Source organism: Pieris rapae, chromosome 8 (genome assembly GCF_905147795.1).
Source record: "Pieris rapae chromosome 8, ilPieRapa1.1, whole genome shotgun sequence".
NCBI classification, from domain to species: Eukaryota; Metazoa; Arthropoda; class Insecta; order Lepidoptera; family Pieridae; genus Pieris; species Pieris rapae.
In genome coordinates, this window is record NC_059516.1 from 8772354 (window position 1) to 8793768 (window position 21415).

At 32.6% G+C, this 21415-nt stretch overlaps 2 protein-coding genes across 2 annotated transcripts; one reads left to right on the forward strand and one right to left on the reverse strand.

Moving 5' to 3' along the window:
• Positions 1 to 994: 994 nt before the first annotated feature.
• On the forward strand, positions 995 to 10877 carry LOC110998752 (vacuolar protein sorting-associated protein 16 homolog). Its single transcript, XM_045629190.1, has 15 exons — positions 995 to 1191; positions 1265 to 1454; positions 1579 to 1725; positions 2193 to 2319; positions 2731 to 2867; positions 3573 to 3748; positions 4341 to 4587; positions 5470 to 5726; positions 6136 to 6274; positions 6500 to 6634; positions 7286 to 7447; positions 8085 to 8304; positions 9144 to 9321; positions 9679 to 9879; positions 10647 to 10877. The coding sequence occupies exons 1-15, from the start codon at positions 1142 to 1144 to the stop codon at positions 10789 to 10791; spliced, it is 2511 nt and encodes an 836-aa protein (XP_045485146.1). The 5' UTR covers positions 995 to 1141; the 3' UTR covers positions 10792 to 10877.
• Positions 10878 to 13339: 2462 nt separating this feature from the next.
• Positions 13340 to 21397, reverse strand: LOC110998573 (juxtaposed with another zinc finger protein 1). The gene is made up of 5 exons (XM_022267282.2): positions 21200 to 21397; positions 20669 to 20854; positions 18187 to 18295; positions 17636 to 17782; positions 13340 to 16845 (listed from the first exon to the last, which is right to left on the reverse strand). The coding sequence occupies exons 1-5, from the start codon at positions 21345 to 21347 to the stop codon at positions 16416 to 16418; spliced, it is 1020 nt and encodes a 339-aa protein (XP_022122974.2). The 5' UTR covers positions 21348 to 21397; the 3' UTR covers positions 13340 to 16415.
• Positions 21398 to 21415: the final 18 nt, after the last annotated feature.

A 21415-nucleotide genomic window follows, 5' to 3' on the forward strand; every position in this document is an offset into this window, starting at 1 on the left:
GTGTAGTTATGTATGTGTGTTTTGTTTGTAATAAATAATATGTCTATGTCTATGTCTAATAAATTTTAAGCCTTCCATATTATTGCCATATTATTACAAATTAGTTATTTAGAAGCTTAACTGCATTTTTTTCAATAACACATTTAGTTTGGTAAAATACGGTCCAGATGACTTTGTGATTAATTGGACAAGCTATAAAGTCAGTTTACAGGTACATCTCTTAAAGAAAAACAAGCTAAATGTAATAAAAAGAAGCACAAGCCATTTCTAACAATCACATGAAAAATAGTACTGTTTTCATCTTGTAATTATAAAAGCAGTATCGTGTGTAGATTATTATAGAAATCTTACTTAATCTGCTAATCATCACTACTTAAATAGAAAATATAAGTGATATCTGGTTTTTAAAACTGGACGTGCAAGTCAACATCAAAAGAAATCGTAAAGCAAACCTTGGTAGGGACATATTTCATGTTTGGGTGGAAAGCGGCACTTCGAGGTTCAATTTCCTACGGTTAAGTTTTTATTAGAAAGTGAAACCGTTAAAATGATAATTAAAATGGCGGAACACATAGCTTCTTAAGACATGTTTCTGTAACATTTTATAACTACATTTAGATTATAGCCTATTTCATTAATTAAATATGTATTATAGTTATAAAAGTCATGTCGCTTTTTAACACGGACTAAAATGTGGCTTAGCTCTTATCTTTATCAAAAAGATTGTGCGAAATCTCCGCTGTTAAGGATTTATATGTTGAAAATGTAATATGTAATGTATAACAGCAATGAAATTGTTTTTAACTTAGTTTAGGTTTTTGTATTTTTAATACGTATATTTATGACGTTTTACGTTAAAAGGCTATTTCTATGTATAATGTTTGCTCATGATAGCTCTGTAGTATGCATGGTAGTAATGGTTACACTTAACCTGTGGTAAACTCTGTCAAATTTTATTGTCGAAGTCATAATTCTTGATGACTGATGTTTGTTTTTGTTGTTATTAAGTGTAGGGGGAGTAATCGCCTGTATTCTTTTTAAGCAAAATTATTATGTTATTATAAAACGTGTAAAGTGGAATTTTGTTATGTTTGTTCTATTTTAATTACTTTGTCATTAGTGTGCTACCAAAAAGTGTACCATGTCGGCCCTCCTTACTGCTGATTGGTTTCAATTGGATTCCTACTATAGGTAATTGTTACTATTTCATGTAATAACAATTATTAGGTAGATCAAATATGTAAGTTTGCTTGTTTCTTTATAGGAAATTCGACTTGTATAATATGCTATGGTCCATGGACGATGGTCTTGATAACATGATAGTCAGTGGAGCAGCCTATGGAGGCCCTATCGCTGTTGTTAGGGACAGAAAACAATTTGTAAGAGTAGCAACTACTGCAAAGCCTGTAATAACAATCTACAATGGAGTTGGTAACATAATATCTAAGATTTTGGTATGTATTACATCTTCAATTTACATATATATTTTAGTTAAGTAACTTGCCAGAAAGAATTTTATAATTACCACACCTAGTCTAGTGTATATATGACTAAGTAGTCTCTTCTACTTTGTTTTAGTGGAACAGTGGTGTTCTTGTGCACATGGGATGGTCAGATGCAGAACAGCTCTTATGTGTACAGGAGAGTGGTGATGTACTCATATATGACATGTTTGGTGCCTACCAAAAAACATTTAGTATGGGACAAGAAGTGAGAGATACAAAGGTAATTACTACCACAAAGTTATACATTATGTCTACACTCTAAATCAGTCTACCTATAATTTAAACAATTATAATAGAAACGGTTTGAATCATGTGTAAATACGTGGATTATCTAATCAGTGAGTATTATGTTACAGGATACTTGATAATCTATAACAATTTTCTTTCATTGTCTAAGTATGTTGCTTTGTTGGTATGTAAGATACTGGCTGGCTGGTTTTTATTCTCAGCAAAACAGCAAAGTTGTATAAAGTCATATAAACCAATTACAATAGAAACTAAGATGTTCATAATTTTACTTGTATAATAATCTATGTCAAATTTATAAGCTATGATTGAACCTTGGTTTCTATTAACATAAGACGTAAAATACAAAACTTGGAATTTATTTTAGTTCCATTATATTGTAAACAATAAGCATGTATTGTATGAAATGTTTAATAATATTAAGAGTTTAAACAATTTCAGGTGTGTAAGGCACAATTGTTCCCAAGCCCACATGGAATTGGTCTTGCGATCATCACCACTACTAACAGAATGTTCTTGGTTAGCAATGTATCTGATCCGAAAGTCCGATCTTTGCCTGACCTACCAAGTAAGTTACCTATTTAATATTGTTAACCTTACATAAGATTCCACCTCATCCATCAAAATAATTAGATTGTTATAATGTTTTTTTGTGTAAACATATATACAGAATTCTGTACAAACAGAATAATGCATCCTATGCAATGCTTATGAGGTTTCATCCATCCCGTATGGTTTCTCATCATGGCTCATATACACAGACACTTTTCTATTAAGGCTATATCACCCACACCACTACATAACTGTCATGTACAGTTAGATCTATTGTAGTATCGTGTGTAATCGCGAAGGTTATAACTTCTAGGCACACTTATTTAATTACTCAAAATTAATATCTACTTTAGCTATGTCTCTTTATTTATTATATATATTTATATATATATATATATATAATATATATACTATAAATTATTTCCAGGGCCAAATCTTACAATCAGTTGTTGGTGTGTGTTGAGTTCTGGTCAGCATTCGTCTTCACAAATAAGTATTCTTATCTGTCGAGATAAAGAGGTATTTAAATGCCAATTAGGAGAAACTAGAGCTATTTTAAATATGGTAAGCAAACAAATTCCTAGGATATATTTCACAAGAGTTGTTAGTACGAATATCTGTAGCTGAGTTTCATCTCGTCGACGACATCGTCTCGACATTTAGTGTCCCTAGGTGGCGGTGAAGGCCTGCCATTTCACCCCTATTTTATGAAAAATGCAGAAGTACCATTTCAAAAATTATAATGAACTTATGTTCTTCCATAATTACACTGTACCTTAATTGTTCAAATTGGATGGTACATACCACATGGAATGCCACATTATTGTAAAAGCAATTTCCAAGGGTCACAATATTGAAGCGCTGTACATAAACAGCAACTTAGATAGGGACTTCCAATAATTTAATGAGAGGCGGCGTAATATTGTGTATAGCAAATACTTGGCGATTAAATAGAGTGGCGGAGAGTTTATTGCCAGTTCTTCTCTTCCATTCTACGCCCTTGATTTGAGAACTGGCAGTAAAAGTAAAATTAGAAGCATTCAATGTATATTTCTTTTTTGACGTTCATAAGTGTACATCAAGTTACCTACATAAATGATTTTTAAATTTGAATTTGTGATATGTTACACAATAAATCATTTTATTCTTTCTCGTTAATTTAATCCTAGTATCCCATATCTACGTGCATATCGTGTAGTTTTTGATCTTTTTAAAATTTTGGGTTCGGCTTCTTATGCTCTTCGAAAAATTCTTACTTTATTGTTACAGAAGGCAGAATTCAGAAACCCTTATACACAAGTATTATCTATAGTGCCGTCACAAAATGGACGACATGTTGCCTTATTTACAGACTCTGGCTTTCTATGGATCGGTTCGGCCGATTTCAAGAATAAATATTGCGAAATTGATACCGGATTTATTAAACAACCTAAAGAATTAGTATGGTAAGATGCATGTCTTCAGTCTTGCACCTTTAATCTTAGAATTAATATCGCTATATTATCCCTTATCCACAAAAACAATATCCTGTCTCTTTTCATCACAGCTTAGACACAATTTTAATAAAAAAGACGAAAGACCGGTGTTTCGTTTGTTATGGTTAGAATTTATCATGTATCTTTAGGCAATCGGCAATATAAAAACACCTCTTCATAACATAACATCATGTAGGATTATTCCCAAACCGTAGTTCCCGATAAATAGAGACAAATATATTTGTGTGACTTTCATCTCCTTTTTTCATTTCAAGTTTTCATCAATAGAGATATAAAGAAATTTCGAGTTAGGATTTGTATAGGAATATTGTGTAGGAACTTAGATTGTATAAAATCAATCTCATATCCTTTTTAAATTAAAAATGAGAAGGAGTCATATATACTGCACTCCTGACAGCCTCTTTATACAGTACTGCTGCCTCGCTAGGTTTCAGAGCTGATAAATCCCTTTTTTCAATAGTACCTTTTATGAAATTTTTATGAACGCATTAATTAATATCATGGTCTCCTAAATAATATTATATTTAGAAAACAATTTCAGGTGTGGCTCCCAAGCAATAATCGGACATTGGGACGACACAATGTCTATATACGGGTTCAATGCTCAGAATATCACATACCCATACGATGGACCATTCCATTTGATTCAGGAAATGGATTGTGTGAGAGTAGTATCGGAGTTTACTCATGAACTGATACAAAAGGTCCCAATTGTGGTGGAAAAGATATTTAGGATCAATAGTACGGCGCCTGGTTCATATTTGGTTGAGGCTTCTAAACAGTTTCAGGTAAGATAAATATAGTCAAAACCGTTTACGACCACATCTTTACACCAGTTATATTGACCAAAATCAAAGGTCCCGGCTGAATTCTATTATAGATTCTTTATAACAACGTCATCGGCTGTTACGACTATCGGTTTTTACGACCAAACATTTGGAGTCATTTCGGCGACGGTATAACATATTTGACTGTATACCATAATTATGTTAACATTTAAATAAATATATAACGTATATACATTAAATTACACGTTAATCTATTATATTTGTTATTGAAGTGATAACTCTTTATGAGAGGGTAAAAGACATCGTTACGTCGCTAGTCTTTCTAGCTTCTCTTTCTCTTGCATCGTAGGCTCCTCCTCTCTCACTCTATCCTGCGCTAGCCGTATTTCAGGTTATAAAAAATATGACAAATGAAGCAGATGATCATCGGAACATTACAATAATATTTCAACATAGTTTAAGTTATCACTTCTGCCGGTAGTTACAAATGAACAAACTTCGAGATTTTAATAATTTAATTATAAAACAACTGACACTTTTTAAATGAAGATTTTGTTAAATGAAATAAGCTATATTTATGTAAAATTTATACAAAGAACTTTAATTAAACAAATAAATTATTTCTTTACTCATAGAGCAGTAGTTGATTCTCTGTTTCTTTGTAGTAAATTAATTAATATATATATATACATACTTCAAATCCTAAGAAAATCACATTTTTCTTACAATTTAGGAAATTTTAGAAAGGAACCAGAATGTTAAATAAGGAAAGCATTTTATTTGACAATTGAAAAAAATACCAGCGTGTATGTTTTTACGTATATTTTTATTTCAAAATTTTAATTATTTTTTTATTGTTGATTTTTATTTAATATTAAACAGAAACGCAGCCACCGCGCAGATGAATACATACGACTGGTGAAACCAGATTTATCCAGTGCGGTACAAGATTGCATTGATGCAGCGGCCTTTGAATTCGACACTGATGTACAGAAAATGCTTATACGGGCAGCTCAGTTCGGGAAAGGTTTCCTTCTAGAACCAGCATTGACGGAGCACTACGTCAAGACTTGCAGATGGCTCCGGGTTCTCAACGCAGTACGAGATACAAGAGTTGCCATACCGCTGACCTATTTGCAGTATCCTTTTTGTTTTTCAGATCTATTTAATTAGTCAAATGTTTTTTAACATTTAATTAATTAAAATCCATAACACAGCGCCGCTCAACTCTATATTAACCCCTTATTTTAAAAAGTTAAAGCAGTTCAGTTGCACACTATTTATTAAATTACTCTTTTGTCTCTTTCTGTCTAATTGTGTTTACGCTATGATGAAAAGTGACAGAGTACTTTAGATGTTTAATTAAATGTTTCGTATCATCTATTGCCTGTCCACTGGATGTTGTCCGATCACCTAAGTTAAGTAACATTGGGCGCAGTCAATACTTGGATGGGTGACCGCTTGGAAACACTGCGTTTTGTTGGCTTATTCCTTTTTTTATGATTATTTTTCTATTTATGTCCGATGTTTTCCTTAAACTTAATTAAGAGTTCAAAATCTTGGCGAAAGAGTTTTACTAGATCGACTAATATGGCGACGATTGCATTGTCTCGCGGGACACATTGCCTCTTATCTCCAATTGAAAGACGGACAAACACGTGTGCTGTCACATTGGGCGTGTTACAAGGTATCTTAATTAGTAGGAAACATTAGTTATTTCGCTTTTTTATTGATTTCTAATAGGAACTTTAACTTCTTGGATAGTTTTGTAATGTTCGTATGTTACCTTTTGATGAGTTTCTATTGACTTGTTACCCATCTGAAGGCAACTTTGTAATTATAATAAGAAGATATAAAAAATGTTTAGGAAATCCTTCAGCTACAAAAAAATTGATGTTTACCTTAAATATAGGTGACCCAACCGCATTTGGACAACGAAAGTGCAGCAAGGGAAATAGGTGAAAAATTGAGAAATATACCTGGTATTTCGTATTCAACGATTGCTATGAAGGCCGCTGAAAAGGGGCGGAAAGCTCTAGCTATTAAAGTGAGTATCAGACGATCAAAAAATCTTTCCTCTATTTAATATAGTTATTATATATAGTTATTATGATATATATAGTTATTAATAGATTAAGGTTCTATATATTAATATAAATTTATTTTGTTTTTTATATAACTTCTGCACTTCTTGCACCCATCATTTTTTTTATTTTTATTTATTTCTTTTCTTACTAGGGTTGCCTGGAAGAGATTGCTTGTTAGCGATAAGGCCGCCCGTTGCATCCCTTGTAATGTATATATTTTGTGTTATTTGTATTTCTTTAGCAACGAAGTGTAAATAAATATATAAATAAATAATATTATTATAGATATAGATAGTAGAAGTTCTCACAGGCTTTAAAGAATAAATCCAATGGCCCCGAAAGATCGGTTTAGGCCGTAATTAACCGTCGACTTTTGGGTCTATTCTGTTTTTGTGATTGGAATGGAGCCAGAAATATAGAACTTGAATCGTAATCAACAGGGCGTAGTCAGTAGTTGGATGGGTGACCGCCTAGGAACACTACGTGATGTTGGCTTTTTATATTTTTTTTATTGAATTGATATTTCAATATTCTATTAAGTTGAACGCGCTACCTCTAACGAAATTTGTTAACTTTTGTAGTTCTATGTAACAAAGCTGTAATTTTTCCAGATCTTAGAATACGAAACTCACAGTAAACTTCAAGTTCCCCTTCTCCTATCGTTAGAAGAAGGAGTAATAGCATTATTGAAGGCTACAGCTAGCGGCGATACGGATTTGGTGTATATTGTCCTATTGCATCTCAAAGAGAAAATGGGAAAACATGAGTTTGAGGTAATTTTTCATTATTATTATTAAACAATACTTCAGGTAAACATAACATTGTAGTCGTTCAATATTTATGTATGAAAAACATTTACCTCGGAATAACTGTAATCTAGTTTTCCACAACACAGCATCTGTATCGTTAAATCAATTATTTCACAACGTATTTCTGTAATGAATAAAGTTAAATTATTCTTAACTAGCAACCGGCCCCGGCTTCGCACGGGTGCAATGCTGATACTAAATACACTACAGAAAATCTGTGAACGTTGTATATAAAAATGTGGGTTATCCATAAGAGATAGACATATACCATCACTTTATGGTCTTTTATGAAGACCTTTTCAATGTGTACAATACTTAGTACATTATTTTGATAAAACTCGTAGGGTTCAGCCTGCGTTTGCAATGTAAGCGGAAAAAATGTAATTACGACATCACATTAGAAACCTCAAAAATAACAGTACTTCTCCACTATTTAATGGATGTTATTATACATGTAAACCTTCCTCTTGAATCACTCTATCTATTAAAATAAACCGCATCAAAATCCGTTGCGTAGTTTCAAAGATTTAAGCATACAAAGGGACATAAGGACAGATAAAGCGACTTTGTTTTATAGTATGTAGTGATTTTGCCGTTTCAGCTCACTATCAGAAGCTTGCCCCTCGCTCATGCGTTATACATAAAGTATTGTGCGGGTCACAATCGTGAGGCATTGAGGCAAGTGTACGTTCAAGAAGATGACTTTCAAGGTCAAGCGAGCACACACATCCGAGACGCGATAGACCAAACTAACCCCGGCAGTATTGAGGCATCGCTTATTTCGGCCAGAGAGTGCTATAAGAAGGGCAAGAATGATCTGGGTAAGTCCTCTAAAGGATATTAAATCCAATATAAGCATAAGACTTGTGAATCTGACTCAAAATGCAAAAGTGGTGAAAATTTGACGTATTTATTTTTAATAAGAATTAAAATTTATTTATAGAATAAACTTTTTTGGTTGGTAAAAGTAATTCTTAGGCCATGCTTCAACGGTCGACGGCTTCTGGAAGTAAAATCTGAACATAGCGTTTTATAAGGAATATATTGGCGTTTTTTATTTCATACATGGGTTTTCTAAAATTCAAAAAAATTCCCTCAATAAAGAAACTCAGTGTAGTAGTACTTGAAATATGTTCAAATAAATTAGTTATAAAACATGACGCCCAATATCCCTCTTGGATCCGCCTATGCGTAACAAACGATAATATAAAACCTTAGAGTATCACTGTCACATAATATTATTTAATTATGTATTACCTAGTGTGAACAGTGATGGCCTATTGGCTTCACAGGGCGACCTTCATCCCTCAGGTCGTAGGTTCGGTCGTAGGCCCGGACCAATAAACTTTCTTCCACAGAAAAAGACCCAAAAAAGTCGACGGCGACTATTTGTCTATTAGTTAAACAAATGATCATGAAACAGATACAGAAATCTGAGGCTTAGACCTAAAAAGGTTGTAACGCCATTGACTTTAATTATTCAGTAAAATGTATTTAATATTTTTATTGATTTTTTGATGATTTTTCTATAATTAATATATATAGTATGTATTCCATCTTTGACTATATTGTGCATTGCGAAATAAATAGGTAAATTAAAGTAACATCTACCATATAAAAGCTGAAATTTCGTAAGCTCCAAGCTTTTCTTTTTACTTAGGCGCGTCAGTATGCGAAGACGCCCGTAAGCTTTGCAAGCAGCAATCGAGTCTACAGGAAACTTATGGAACAAGCTTCGTTGGTCTCTCCTTACATGACACTGTTGGGAAGTTACTTAAGGAGGGAGAGGTCAAGTTAGCGGAAAAACTACGCTCTGAATACAAGATGCCGGATAGAAGGTCTATTTTGCATTATTAATACTGTAATAATAAACTTAAAATTCAATTTTATTTAGTTTGTATGCAAATCTTATTTACACTGAATTTTCTGAAGAAGTGTTTATAAAATCAATTTTTCTTCAAATGATTTTGCTTTGATATTAGGAACATTATAGCATTCACTAACAAGATAAATATATTAATAATAACTTACGCATATTAATTAATTGTATATTACAATAGTAAAAGAAGTACAAAATCAGGCGAGAAACAGAAAACTTAGATAAAATACGAAGTAATATTTCATAATAATATTATATTAAATTAATTAAAAAACTTAAAAGGCTTTTAATTAATTAAATTGCTACTTTTTTTCAGATATTGGTGGCTTAGAATACTAACGTTAGCCGAAAAGGGCGAATGGGACGACTTAGAGAAGTTCTCGAAAACCAAAAAGTCCCCAATCGGCTACGAGGCCTTTGTTGACGCGTGTCTCTCGCGAGGGCAAAAAGACGAGGCATTAAAATACTTGCCTCGTTGTAGGGACGATATTAAAGTTAAATACTACGTGAAGGCTGAGTAAGTGATTTTGTCTTTTAATCGATTTAACCGACTTGGTACAGGGAGATTATGAGTTTATGTATGCAAAATATTTGAGTATCATCGTCTATTAAAGCACGCATGCTAAACTTCGTGTATGTTTGTCTACAAATTTCTCATATAGAGAAGATCATCGATCGATTATTTTAAATGAACTATTTCAAGTTTTATCAAAATCAATTCAGTAGTTTTAGAGATATGGATTCTCACTTTCCCCCGATAGTGTGTACCTAGAATAATATTGATCGATCGATTGAGTCGTTAAATATTTATAAATTCCTCACTATCCCTATTAATAGTAGCAGTCGTTGCTTACAGTGTTTCCTGCGATTTGTATAAATAAATACAATATATGTACTTATTTAGTTCAAAATACACACATAATAATAAAATAATTTTATTTCGGATACTTTTGCAATTTCGCCATTCCTCCAAATTTCACAATTTTTGTCTGCTCTGTGCCACTCTCTGTCATGTACCACCTGCTGTTTCCTTAATCTGGTCTATCCACCTTCTTAATTGTCTTCCTCTTTTTCGTTTAAAGTACCTACTTTCTGTTAACTTAAATATTATATATTATATGCATTGGATCATCTGCTACCTTAGTTATTCTCCCTAATTATGTATTATTTATTTTATCTATTCTTCTCTTAAATTCATGGTTTTATCAGTGTTTTGTACACACCCGTAGTTTTGTATGCTACGCATCCCTATTACTAAATAAATAATGTAAACACATATTTCAGGTTTTATGAAGAAGCCGCCCAAGTAGCCTTTGAGCAGAAAGACGAAAGCGCCCTCTTCTTTGTTCAGAATAAATGTCCGCTTCGAGAAGTTACGAAACACGAGAAAATATCCGCGCTATTAGAACAATTAACAGCTAGAAAATAGTGTTGAAATATTCCAATTAATCCTATTTATGCAATTATATATATGTTAATGTAAGACGTATTTATTATCAGGTGTAATTTAAATATAATGTATAGTTAGAAATTAACAAATAAAATTACTAAAAATAACCAAATTAAATTACACGAAATTAACCACAAATTTAACAACAATAGTAACGTCCTATATCTAGTGCGAGCGTCGAAGAAGTGCGCCCGACCATACAGCGCGCCGTGCTTATATAGCCTGAAAACCAGTTTAGTCCAGTATACCCCACTGCTACACGTCACTTGACTTTTTACAGCTTATTCGGCCTCTCCTGACGACGGTGCGTCCTCGCCCGTGTGATGATAGGCAGGTTGGCATGTTGAAACTTGACCTGCTGATGACTCTTGTATCACGTGCGGTGGTTGTGGTGAAGGACTATCGTCATCATCAGCGCCACCTAAAAATTACATCATTTTTGTTATTATAACGTTAAATTAACATAACTTCATCGAAAGTAAGAGCGCATCCATTACTTTCGACACAACATTAGTTCATTTTTTTTTTACATAGCAAGAGCGTCTCCATTGCTATCAACAGTAAGAGCGACTCCATTACTGTACATCACACTAAGCAAGAGCGACTCCATTGCTTTAACAGTAAGAGCGACTCCATTACTGTACATCACACTAAGCAAGAGCGACTCCATTGCTTTAACAGTAAGAGCGACTCCATTACTGTACATCACACTAAGCAAGAGCGACTCCATTGCTTTTGATAGTAAGAGCGACTCCATTACTATCACACAAGACTCCCGCAGGTCTTTACCAAAATAGTTACTACCTATATGATAAGCAGTTCTAATAAAATGACAGTTTTCACAAACATTTATCAACATACATAAGTTTTGAAAAGGCAAGTAAAAATTACTTACTCTCAAAGAATGCGGCACACACATCAGGGGTCCATTCCCCGCGCCAGGGCAACATGTATTCCGCGGCAGCTTTACCATAAGAACCAGCGACTAATTTTAGTTCATATCTGTCCTGCGACAACGTCGCTAAAACCACATATGGTCCGCGCATACAGGAGTCTAGCTTACCAACAGCTTGGCACAAATGCAAAATCGCCGCCATTGAAATGCACACCCTTGCGAGTCAACCTCGCAATGCACGATGTCTTCATATCTTGACCATTGCTAATGACTCGGCATAGATACTCGATCTCCGTAGTTAGTTTGTCGGTCACCTGATTAAGTACCAGATCAGTGCTTGACTCGCATGCGCTGCTTGAACTTGGCACCGGAGCGTTCTCAGTACCATTGTGCGAACCGTCAGTACCAGGTGGTAACGAGTGTCACTTAAGGAAGAAAGCAGCAAATCCGATGGTGTTGCGCATGTCGGTGCAAAGGCCCGATCCCCTCGCGGTGGTGTTGCTGAGCACAGTTGTGGTGACACCACTGGTGGACATAGCTCAGTCGCTTGCGTCGGTTGACGGTTTAATATCGACTGTAACGTTTCTTCAAGCCCAGAGACGGGCACACCGTCATTTTTTTACGTGTTCACCGCCTACCCTCCATTATTTTTATTAAACGTATAACACTCGCGTTTCAAACTGACTAAAATAAAACCACGTGGGCGTTAATTTAAACTAATCAGAAATGAGAACGAATCCCACTACTGAAGTTAGAAATTAACAAATAAAATTACTAAAAATAACCAAATTAAATTACACGAAATTAACCACAAATTTAACAACAATAGTAACGTCCTATATCTAGTGCGAGCGTCGAAGAAGTGCGCCCGACCATACAGCGCGCCGTGCTTATATAGCCTGAAAACCAGTTTAGTCCAGTATACCCCACTGCTACACGTCACTTGACTTTTTACAGCTTATTGTATCTATATACATTCGAAACAGATAACGAAATAAAGCATAAACAGTTACATTGTTTTTATTATTTTTGTAATCTGTGGAGCACTGAAACAATTTCACGCACTCGCGAGCCCTCTGCCAACTTTAACGTTTTATTCGTTAAAGTTAAAACATTTTTTATGACGTGAAAAATGTTTTGTATACTTGATAAGTCTGTATTTTTTCATCTATGTATATTCCTAAAATAGTAAATTATTTAAAGAAAATTCATAGATAAAAAAATCTACCCATCCCATGCGAAAACCACTAAGTATAACCAAAACCATAACTTTTTGCTTGTACCTTCTCTTTTCGTACAATGCATTGTTGCCCATCCAAACCTTGCACTTTCTCTTGCAGCTGTACAAGGTTTGGATGGGTAAATACTTTTCTCAACTCAAAATGCGGCTATTTGTGATCAGTATTAGGGTGGTACACAAAGTCTCGAGAAAGTAGTTAGAAAAATAGCTACTTTATTTACTTTTCAGTATGTATGTAATTGTCGTATTGTAAGAGACACATTAATAATTCTTTATGGCGTGAATAACGTTGTAAAAAAATATAGCATATTTACCCCATTTTCTTCATTATTTCCATCTATGAAGTTCTTATAAAACATATACATGTATTTATTTTAAATGAAACAAATATTATTGCGGTATGAGTTTATTAATCAAAACATGTAATTCGTTAATGTATGAAAACGTACATAAACAGCGTTTAACATCTCAAATTTGGTCGATCCGACCTGTAATCTCAAGAAACATAACTTATTTTGTATGAGACATACAATTAATCTCAGTAAGCCACATACTAAAACCATTTAATTTAGAAATTATAATAATTTAAAAAAAAACCTTTTACACATTGGAATTTAACAAAAACAATATTTTAAATAAAAATTTTACACGCTAACAACTATAGTAAAATAATAAATAATTCAACTAAAACGCACTTTTATATTATAAACTATTAATGATCCTACTTGAAGTTATTTGTAGTTGTCTTGTTTGACATATTAGAAAGAATAAATCAATGTATGCTTTAATTATGACCTGTCAAAGTCAAATGACAGAGACAAAGAGATCGAGAATCACAAATACCATATTAAATTGATCAATAAGCTCTATCCGGCCAAGATGCCACAAGGCAAAAAAAAATTTAAAGTGCCGTACATAAAAACTATTTTTAAAACAAGTTTATAATGCGATACTAGATCACATCTGCTGAAAAATATTTTAAAATATAAAATCTTGCCATAGATAAAGAAAACCAATATTGCGTCTCATTTAAAATTATTTCTTTATACTCAACTGTTAATAACAATAAAATTTCTGAAAATGTTCAAATACGCAGATTTTAGGACAGTCATGAGGCACAGCTGTTGAGAATCAATAACTCATCAAATTTGATTTTTCACAACCTTAAAAGGCAAATAAATTATAACGAAACTGTTGGCTTTGGTATACAAGTATCTCAGAAATACTATAAAAAGACTAGATTTAAGCAAGAAATAGACGAAATTCAATAAAATTTATGTTCTATAATTGAAACCTTTTTTTTTAATCTCTCCAAATTTTGGCTAGTAACAGCCCGATCACGTCAGTTTCGTTTCAAGCGGAAAATAAATAAGTTTTATTGTAACAAATGTTTTAAATAAGTTTATAAACGAATCTGTGGCATAAGTTAAATACTATATCGAGGCTCCCCTATTAATATAATTATTTTCTATGAATCAAATACATAAATTCCAACCAAAGGAGGTCTTTCTAAGCTTCGTACAGTTTGGCCAAATTACGAACCGGCTCTTTTGGGCTGGCTTTTGTGTATCTAATCTTTTCTTTAAATATAATAAATAATTAATCAAATGAGCCTTTTTAATGTCTTTGTCTTACAGCTAACACAAACGAAATGTAAGGCAACTCCGAATCCGAATCCCATTCGGTACAACGGGGTTGCCATTAAAAAAAACTATCAGTCTTAATGATAAATATAATGACTAAATGGTAACGAATAATACCAATTATAAAGTGAGAATGTAAAAATCAGATGCACACACAAAATAGGTATCTTTAACTTTCATTAGCAACTTTTATATATTACCACAGCCTCATGAGTGGCCGAACTATAATAAAACTAAGATAATATTATTATGTAGTTGTTAAAATTTATATAAAATTGCTACTTTCATATACAGGACAGGTAGGTACAACAAATAAATACCATCTTTGGACTGAAGGACAAATAATTCCAAGACTTGAAACTATGTTTCTTCTACTACGAAGACAGATCTATCTGAAACTATGTTTACGATAGCACCTTAACATTCCAAAACTCTTTTGTCAGCTGTCAAAACTGGCACCCAACTCTGCTATCTGTGATGGTTATAAAGCCATACAATTGAATTGACTGGATGTAAGTATGAAAAAAAATAGAAGGTCAATGTGCCCCAATTGAAATTTGAGCCACACATATATTTAAATTAATCGCAATATTTGAAAGGCATATCGAAGTTATCAGCAAAAAACGATCAAAAACACTTCTGAACTTTATATTTTCAGTGGTTAGTATTGCCACCGCCCTAAAACTAAATAAAAACGCTCCTAAATTCAGCTATTCGTAACCAGTATGATTAAAACTTCATTCACATAGCAGAGTAAGGTGCAGTGCTGGGAATTTCGATAAAATATTTCGAGGTAAACATAGAACAGCATCGAAAATAAAAAAGGCACGAATCACATCAATATTATAACTATGTATAAGAAGTCTGATCTTTGGGTTATTTGCCTTAGTTCTAAAAAAAAACCGAGTTACAAGTATTAAAAAAATCTATAGTTGACCTGCAACTTTGAAACCAAATTAATGAAAATAGCTGCTTTTTTTAACCTTCAGACATTTAAAAACTAAAATAAATTATTTTTCTACATTAACACGACTAATATCACACATACGTTAAAATTGAGATTTCAAACTACCCACAAATATTTCACACAAAAGAACAGACTTCAATTCTAAACACCAAATAGTTCAGCCTTATTCACTATTTATAAATACTTAGGTATACATACGCTTACAAGCTTTTTTTATGGTTTTTCTATAATTATTATCACATTTAAGAGTATATCTATAATCCTAGATGATATTTAAGATCAAATGCCATTTTTTCCTTTTTTTTTATTTTTTTAAACATTACATGTTATGTTCTAAAGCTGACGCATCTGTCAAAATTAGAACGCTTAATGGCAACGATAATTTTGATCAAAGGTCAGTATACGTTATTATTTACTTGAATTTAAAGCACTTTACACGAAAAATATTAAGTACACAATGGCACAAGGGGTAATTATTGTGATATTTTTTTTGGTATAATCTTTCTTCTATAAAATCGCGCTATTTCGGAAATATATTTTCGACAATTTTGTCAGCTCTTAATATGTTAATAAACAGCGCGACTATACAGACTATATCGACTATACATTTTGTACCCTGTTAAAATGGATGTGAATTTAAAGTTAGTTCTTACACATCAAATGATATAAATAATGCAATACTTCCGCCGATAAATCCTTAAGCAAACAAAAAACTTAATAAAAAAAATTAAGCTATTAACCTAGACAAATGACCGCAGTCTATGTCTTAGCTGGCAACAATCGCAAAGCCAGTAATGCCAACTAAATGAAATGTGATTTGGTCGTATTTTAGGAACGTTGTTGTTATAGTAAAAAAAACTAACCTCGGCGTTCGTTACTCAAAGATATTTCGTTAAAAGAATCTTGAGAGGTGACCGTCACTTTCGGCTGAGGTTTCCTCTCAAACTTAATTTTTTCCGCATTTGGTGTCAGAAGAACCGAATGCCGTATGTGGTTGTGGTTGATAATATTTAAATTTGTTAAATTCTGTTTCGGGATCGTGAATGCGGGTAGATCTTTTGTTTTAATACTGTCGTAGATGCGTACCAATTTGTTTGTGTCTATGTTATCTATAATATTGAGTTGTCTTTGGGCGGGTGAGGCTGTGACAACTAAGCCCGGCATTTTGACGTGGACTCTGTCATTGGTTGAGGTAGAAGGACTCACGTGATGGCATATCGAGTGGGTTTTAAGGCCTTGCGCCGTTTTGTAGCTTTTGCCGCAGTGGCATTTGTACGCCTTTCTTACCCTGAAAATTGCAATATATAAAAATATAATAAAAACAATAATTTACTAAGTAATTAATCAATAAGTGCGTATACTCTGTGGATTTGTCAAAAAATTATTTTACGTAACTACAAATACAGAATTTTGAATCTATAATTATAGACAAGGGTGATACTATAAAATGCAATACGCTAAAAATACTGGCATTCTACTTAATATACTTTTATACTGTAAATCATTATCAATAATACCCATTTCTTCCAAAAATATTGTTGGGCCGACAATCGTTTTTTCTGTCCGTGAACTCTGGGTTTATAATGGTCTTGGGGAGGCATGACTGGATATCTTTTAACAAGTATATTATTAAATGGGTTTTGTCTAATATAGAACTTTACTTAATTTTTGTATAAATAAGCGACGCATACGTTTTACGTAACTAAGCTCATGTAGCTTAAAATAAAACTATTAGACGACCCAGTGAACTTCGTATCTCCTACATTTGTGTCACTTAATAGATTTTTTAAAATGACCAAACATTTCGGACCTCATCCTACAACTAACACAAATTTTAAAGGCATCTATAAATATATGAACAACCCAGTGAAAATATTTTATATCTAGATAGAAGATATCAAATATTTTCCAGCTAGGAGTTATTAATGAAAAATTCAATTGTCGTTTCGAGTCTTTTTCTTTCCTTCATATTTATGTTTTCCATCGTTTTAGCGAGACAAACGACCAGTAATATTTTTTTTATATTTTCACCTGCAACAGGTACTAAATATACCTAATAGTAATTATTTTATACTCACTTGCCGTCTTTCTTATGTCCATTTTTGGAGTGATATTTAATACCATTAACGTTCTTGTACCGTTTCTTGCATCCCGGTACTGGGCAAGCAAATGGTTTCTCTTGCGCGGCCGGACCCAACGCACCAGAGCTTGCACTTGCGTTCATCCTGAGAAAAATCATTTTCAATATCCAGATGGAATTAATAAATTCGCGTTTAGATCCGTTAATTTAGTTTTAATGTGTAATAAAACGCGTAACTCAAAAAAGAGTAACTTTCCAAAATTTTTTTCTATTTTTAAGTAGGTATCATATTATAGAAGATTTGTAATATTCTATGTTTATAATTAAAAAAAACTTTCATTAGACTGATTTCATTAGAATTCATTATCCCTGAAGACAAGCTGTAATATTTTTTTAATTTAAAAATATATATAGCTCTATAACTTCGGTATATTACATTTTTTTCTTAATTTTACATTAGAAAAACCGCTGCGGTTTGTAAAAGGTTTCTTGGAAATTACAAATATTTTATACCATATTTTATAAAAAATTGAAAATGTAATTACTTACTTCACTCCATACTGTAAAATGTACTCAGAGCTGTACTCTTCGACGTTGGTCCAGGAATCGTTGCTATCTTCAGACGGGCTCATCACCTCCTCGTCGTCCATTTCGCTACCTGTAAACATAATCAATATTTTATATTTATCCCCGTATAAACTTACAACACATTACATATAGAATATTATATTACATAAATTAAATCAATAAAGATCCGATCGTACTCCAAGTCGTTCATTAAGAACAACTAATAAATTGACAATCCAAACGAGAAAAAGTTTTGAATTCTGCTTTCTAATATCGTCGATCGAGTAAAGCCCTAGCTGGATATAGGGTCATAGAAAAAAGAAAATTTAAATTGTATTTATATAAAAAGTCTGTGACGTAATGTCCGGCTTTAGTCCAGTGGATGCCACGGTCCCACACTTACGTAGTATAATAAAATGGGCTGGAGTTTATTATGCAACTATAATGATTAATATAGATAATTTAATTGAATCTGAATACAGTTCTACGTATAAAAAAATAGTCACCCATCGCGGCTTTTACAATCACCGTAGTGGCGTCATACACTGAATCCCGCTAACAAAGTTATTTCGATCCCTATGGATATAACGTATCGACCTTAGCCACTGGGGTCCTTGAGTAGGAGTGAGGCTGGTCTAGGGTCGTCCCTTCAAGTCAAAGGACACAAAATCCACAATCATGAAAAGTCTTTTGATGTTAAGGTCAAAACTGTGGGTACAGAGATAAAGGGGACCTCAAAAGCATAATGTTAAATATTCACCGCCTATGAATTTATGGAGTTTTGGTTCAGGATTTTTTGTTACTTACTTGTGATAGATATTCAGCCACATTTTTTTTCAGAGTATTTAAATACTCTATGGAATTCAGTGAAAAACATAATTATACACAAAATCGCGAATCTAGTATTAAATTGTCAGCATATGCAAATGTCAATGAAATCTAAATTTATTTTTTACATTTATTAAATTCCAATAATAATCAATTATTATGAATCGCCAAAAGCAATGTGGCGTAAAATTGGAAACCAATTTTTTTTTTCAAGTACATATTTTATTTTAGAAACAGCCTTCTGTGATAATAAAACTCCAAAGATAAATTGTGTTAAGCGCTTCTTCGAACGGTGAAAACATCTAACCGTATTTAATCAAGCGTTAAGTAGGTCTCAGATACACATGCAAGTTTTCAATTGAAATTATTATCTCTATTGTTAACGACGATTTATTATTTTAACGATGACGATTAACGACGATTATTGTTAACACGTTCTCAAAATATAGTTTGTTTGTATAGACTGGCACATTCACATGTATAGGTACTGTATTATCAAAACGATTCCGGCTAATTGAGGCTTTTGGAACTTCACTATACCAATGTTGTTAAGGCACGTCAAGAACGAATCAGTTTCACCTGCATGTATACGATATTTTTGGTAAAGATAATTTCCGGGAATTATATTAACTTAAAAGTTTCTTTTCAGTTTCGTTTGAGTAAAATTCGGTGTCTCCTCTATTCATAGTTTTAATATATAATAGTAATATGTATAAATAAAATTAAAATTCCACTAACCCATGACGTACATGTTTGAAATTAATGGAAATTGAATGGAGAATTAAGGCTAATTGCGGTTGCAGTTTCATAATTAAGAAGGTGTAATGTCTTTTAAAAACTCTTTTTTGAATGGCTGATATAAATATTCATTTACCTTATTTTTTTTTTAATTTAAGCAAAGTAATAACACAAAAACGTGAAGTTTCGTATTTAGCTGAATTAAAAAATATGTTAGTCTGCATAACCATTGTTTTGAAGAATCTCATCTCGGAAAAGATAAAACAGTCACGATTTAATTAAAATATCAATATAACTCATATTGTATATATATAAAAGTTGTGTAAAATATCAACAACTACTAGTATAGTGGAACATGATCATGGAACAAAGCTAAAAAAGTTAAATGATAGAGGTTATGCAGTTATAAGATGCCAAAGATTGAGAAGGAAACATTTAAAAAACCCTGGGAGAATATTAAACACACTGAGGTAACTAATAATAGTGAGCTAATTTAAAAAACGAGAGTAATATATAAAAAAATACATATATGATTAAATTCTACCTACATTTAATTGGGCATGAACATTTTTTAAAAACGGTTATTTAGTCTTAGAATTCATTTTCCCAAACATAAATTAAGTTAGAAGAACTGTAAAATTTGATATACCTATTTGGCTGTGTTCAAAACAAGATTTTGTATTTATTTTAATCTGTTTGTCAAAAAGGATTACAAAACCTAATCCAAAAGGCTTAAAGCCAAATCTCATATACCGCTGATTAAATATACATGTAAGCCTTAATATAAATACCCTACTCAATAATGAAGTTTTATAAAATTTGTAATTGCAAACATCCCAAATAAACTAAATAAAATAAAACAACGTACATACTGAATTAACGATCTAAGAGCAATAACCTGTTGGTGTACTGCTGCGCACTGATGGTGTCTTTGGTGCCGAGAGGAGGCGCTTGCGGGCTTCCGCCACCGGCGTCATTTGAAATTCCCGGCGCGAGGCTTCCGTGAAAAATTTTAAAACGTAACTTAATGGAATGCATGACGGCTGAGAAGCTTCTTTTTGCTCCACAACTGCAGGATCGTAATCTAAAAATCAATCCCAAATATAAAACGTGAGGAAAATCTAGAAGCTAAGAAATAAATAAACATGTCAGCTGTTTACTGTTTACAATTGATATTTAATATAAATACTTTAATTAAAGTCGCCTACGGGTTCGGCAGCAAAATTGAACTTTACAACTATTAATGAGTCTATAAATAAAGATTCTAAAATAAATCTTTACATTTTCCCGCAATTCAGATGTATGCATTATTGTTATGTTGGTACCTTTGACGTATTGATAAGACGTATCAAGGGAGGGGTCACCATATATATTAAAGCAAAGAAATCTTATTTATCCCAAGACATTAAAGTAATAAAATAATATTTACCAATATGAACATCTTCGATATGCTCTATTAGGTCTGCCAGGCGTGGAAATGTTATGCCACAGCCGTTGAATTTACAGATGTTAATCATGAAGACGGCCATGTCGAATTGAGTTGATTGTACACTAGTCAAATTCACTCTTGTATTCATTAATATTTTCTTCCAATATATCTTGACATAAGATAATTACAATAGTTTTAAAATGTTTTTAGATTTAA

Excerpts from the sequence above, each read along its gene's own strand:
- LOC110998573 (XM_022267282.2), bottom strand. The coding sequence starts at position 21,347 with ATGAATACAAGAGTGAATTTGACTAGTGTACAATCAACTCAATTCGAC. Across the intron at positions 20,855-21,199 it reads TATCGAAGATGTTCATATTG|ATTACGATCCTGCAGTTGTG; the intron begins GTAAATATTATT and ends ATTGATTTTTAG. Across the intron at positions 16,846-17,635 it reads GGACATAAGAAAGACGGCAA|GGTAAGAAAGGCGTACAAAT; the intron begins GTGAGTATAAAA and ends TGCAATTTTCAG.
- LOC110998752 (XM_045629190.1), top strand. The coding sequence starts at position 1,142 with ATGTCGGCCCTCCTTACTGCTGATTGGTTTCAATTGGATTCCTACTAT. Across the intron at positions 1,726-2,192 it reads AAGAAGTGAGAGATACAAAG|GTGTGTAAGGCACAATTGTT; the intron begins GTAATTACTACC and ends AAACAATTTCAG. Across the intron at positions 8,305-9,143 it reads GAAGGGCAAGAATGATCTGG|GCGCGTCAGTATGCGAAGAC; the intron begins GTAAGTCCTCTA and ends CTTTTTACTTAG.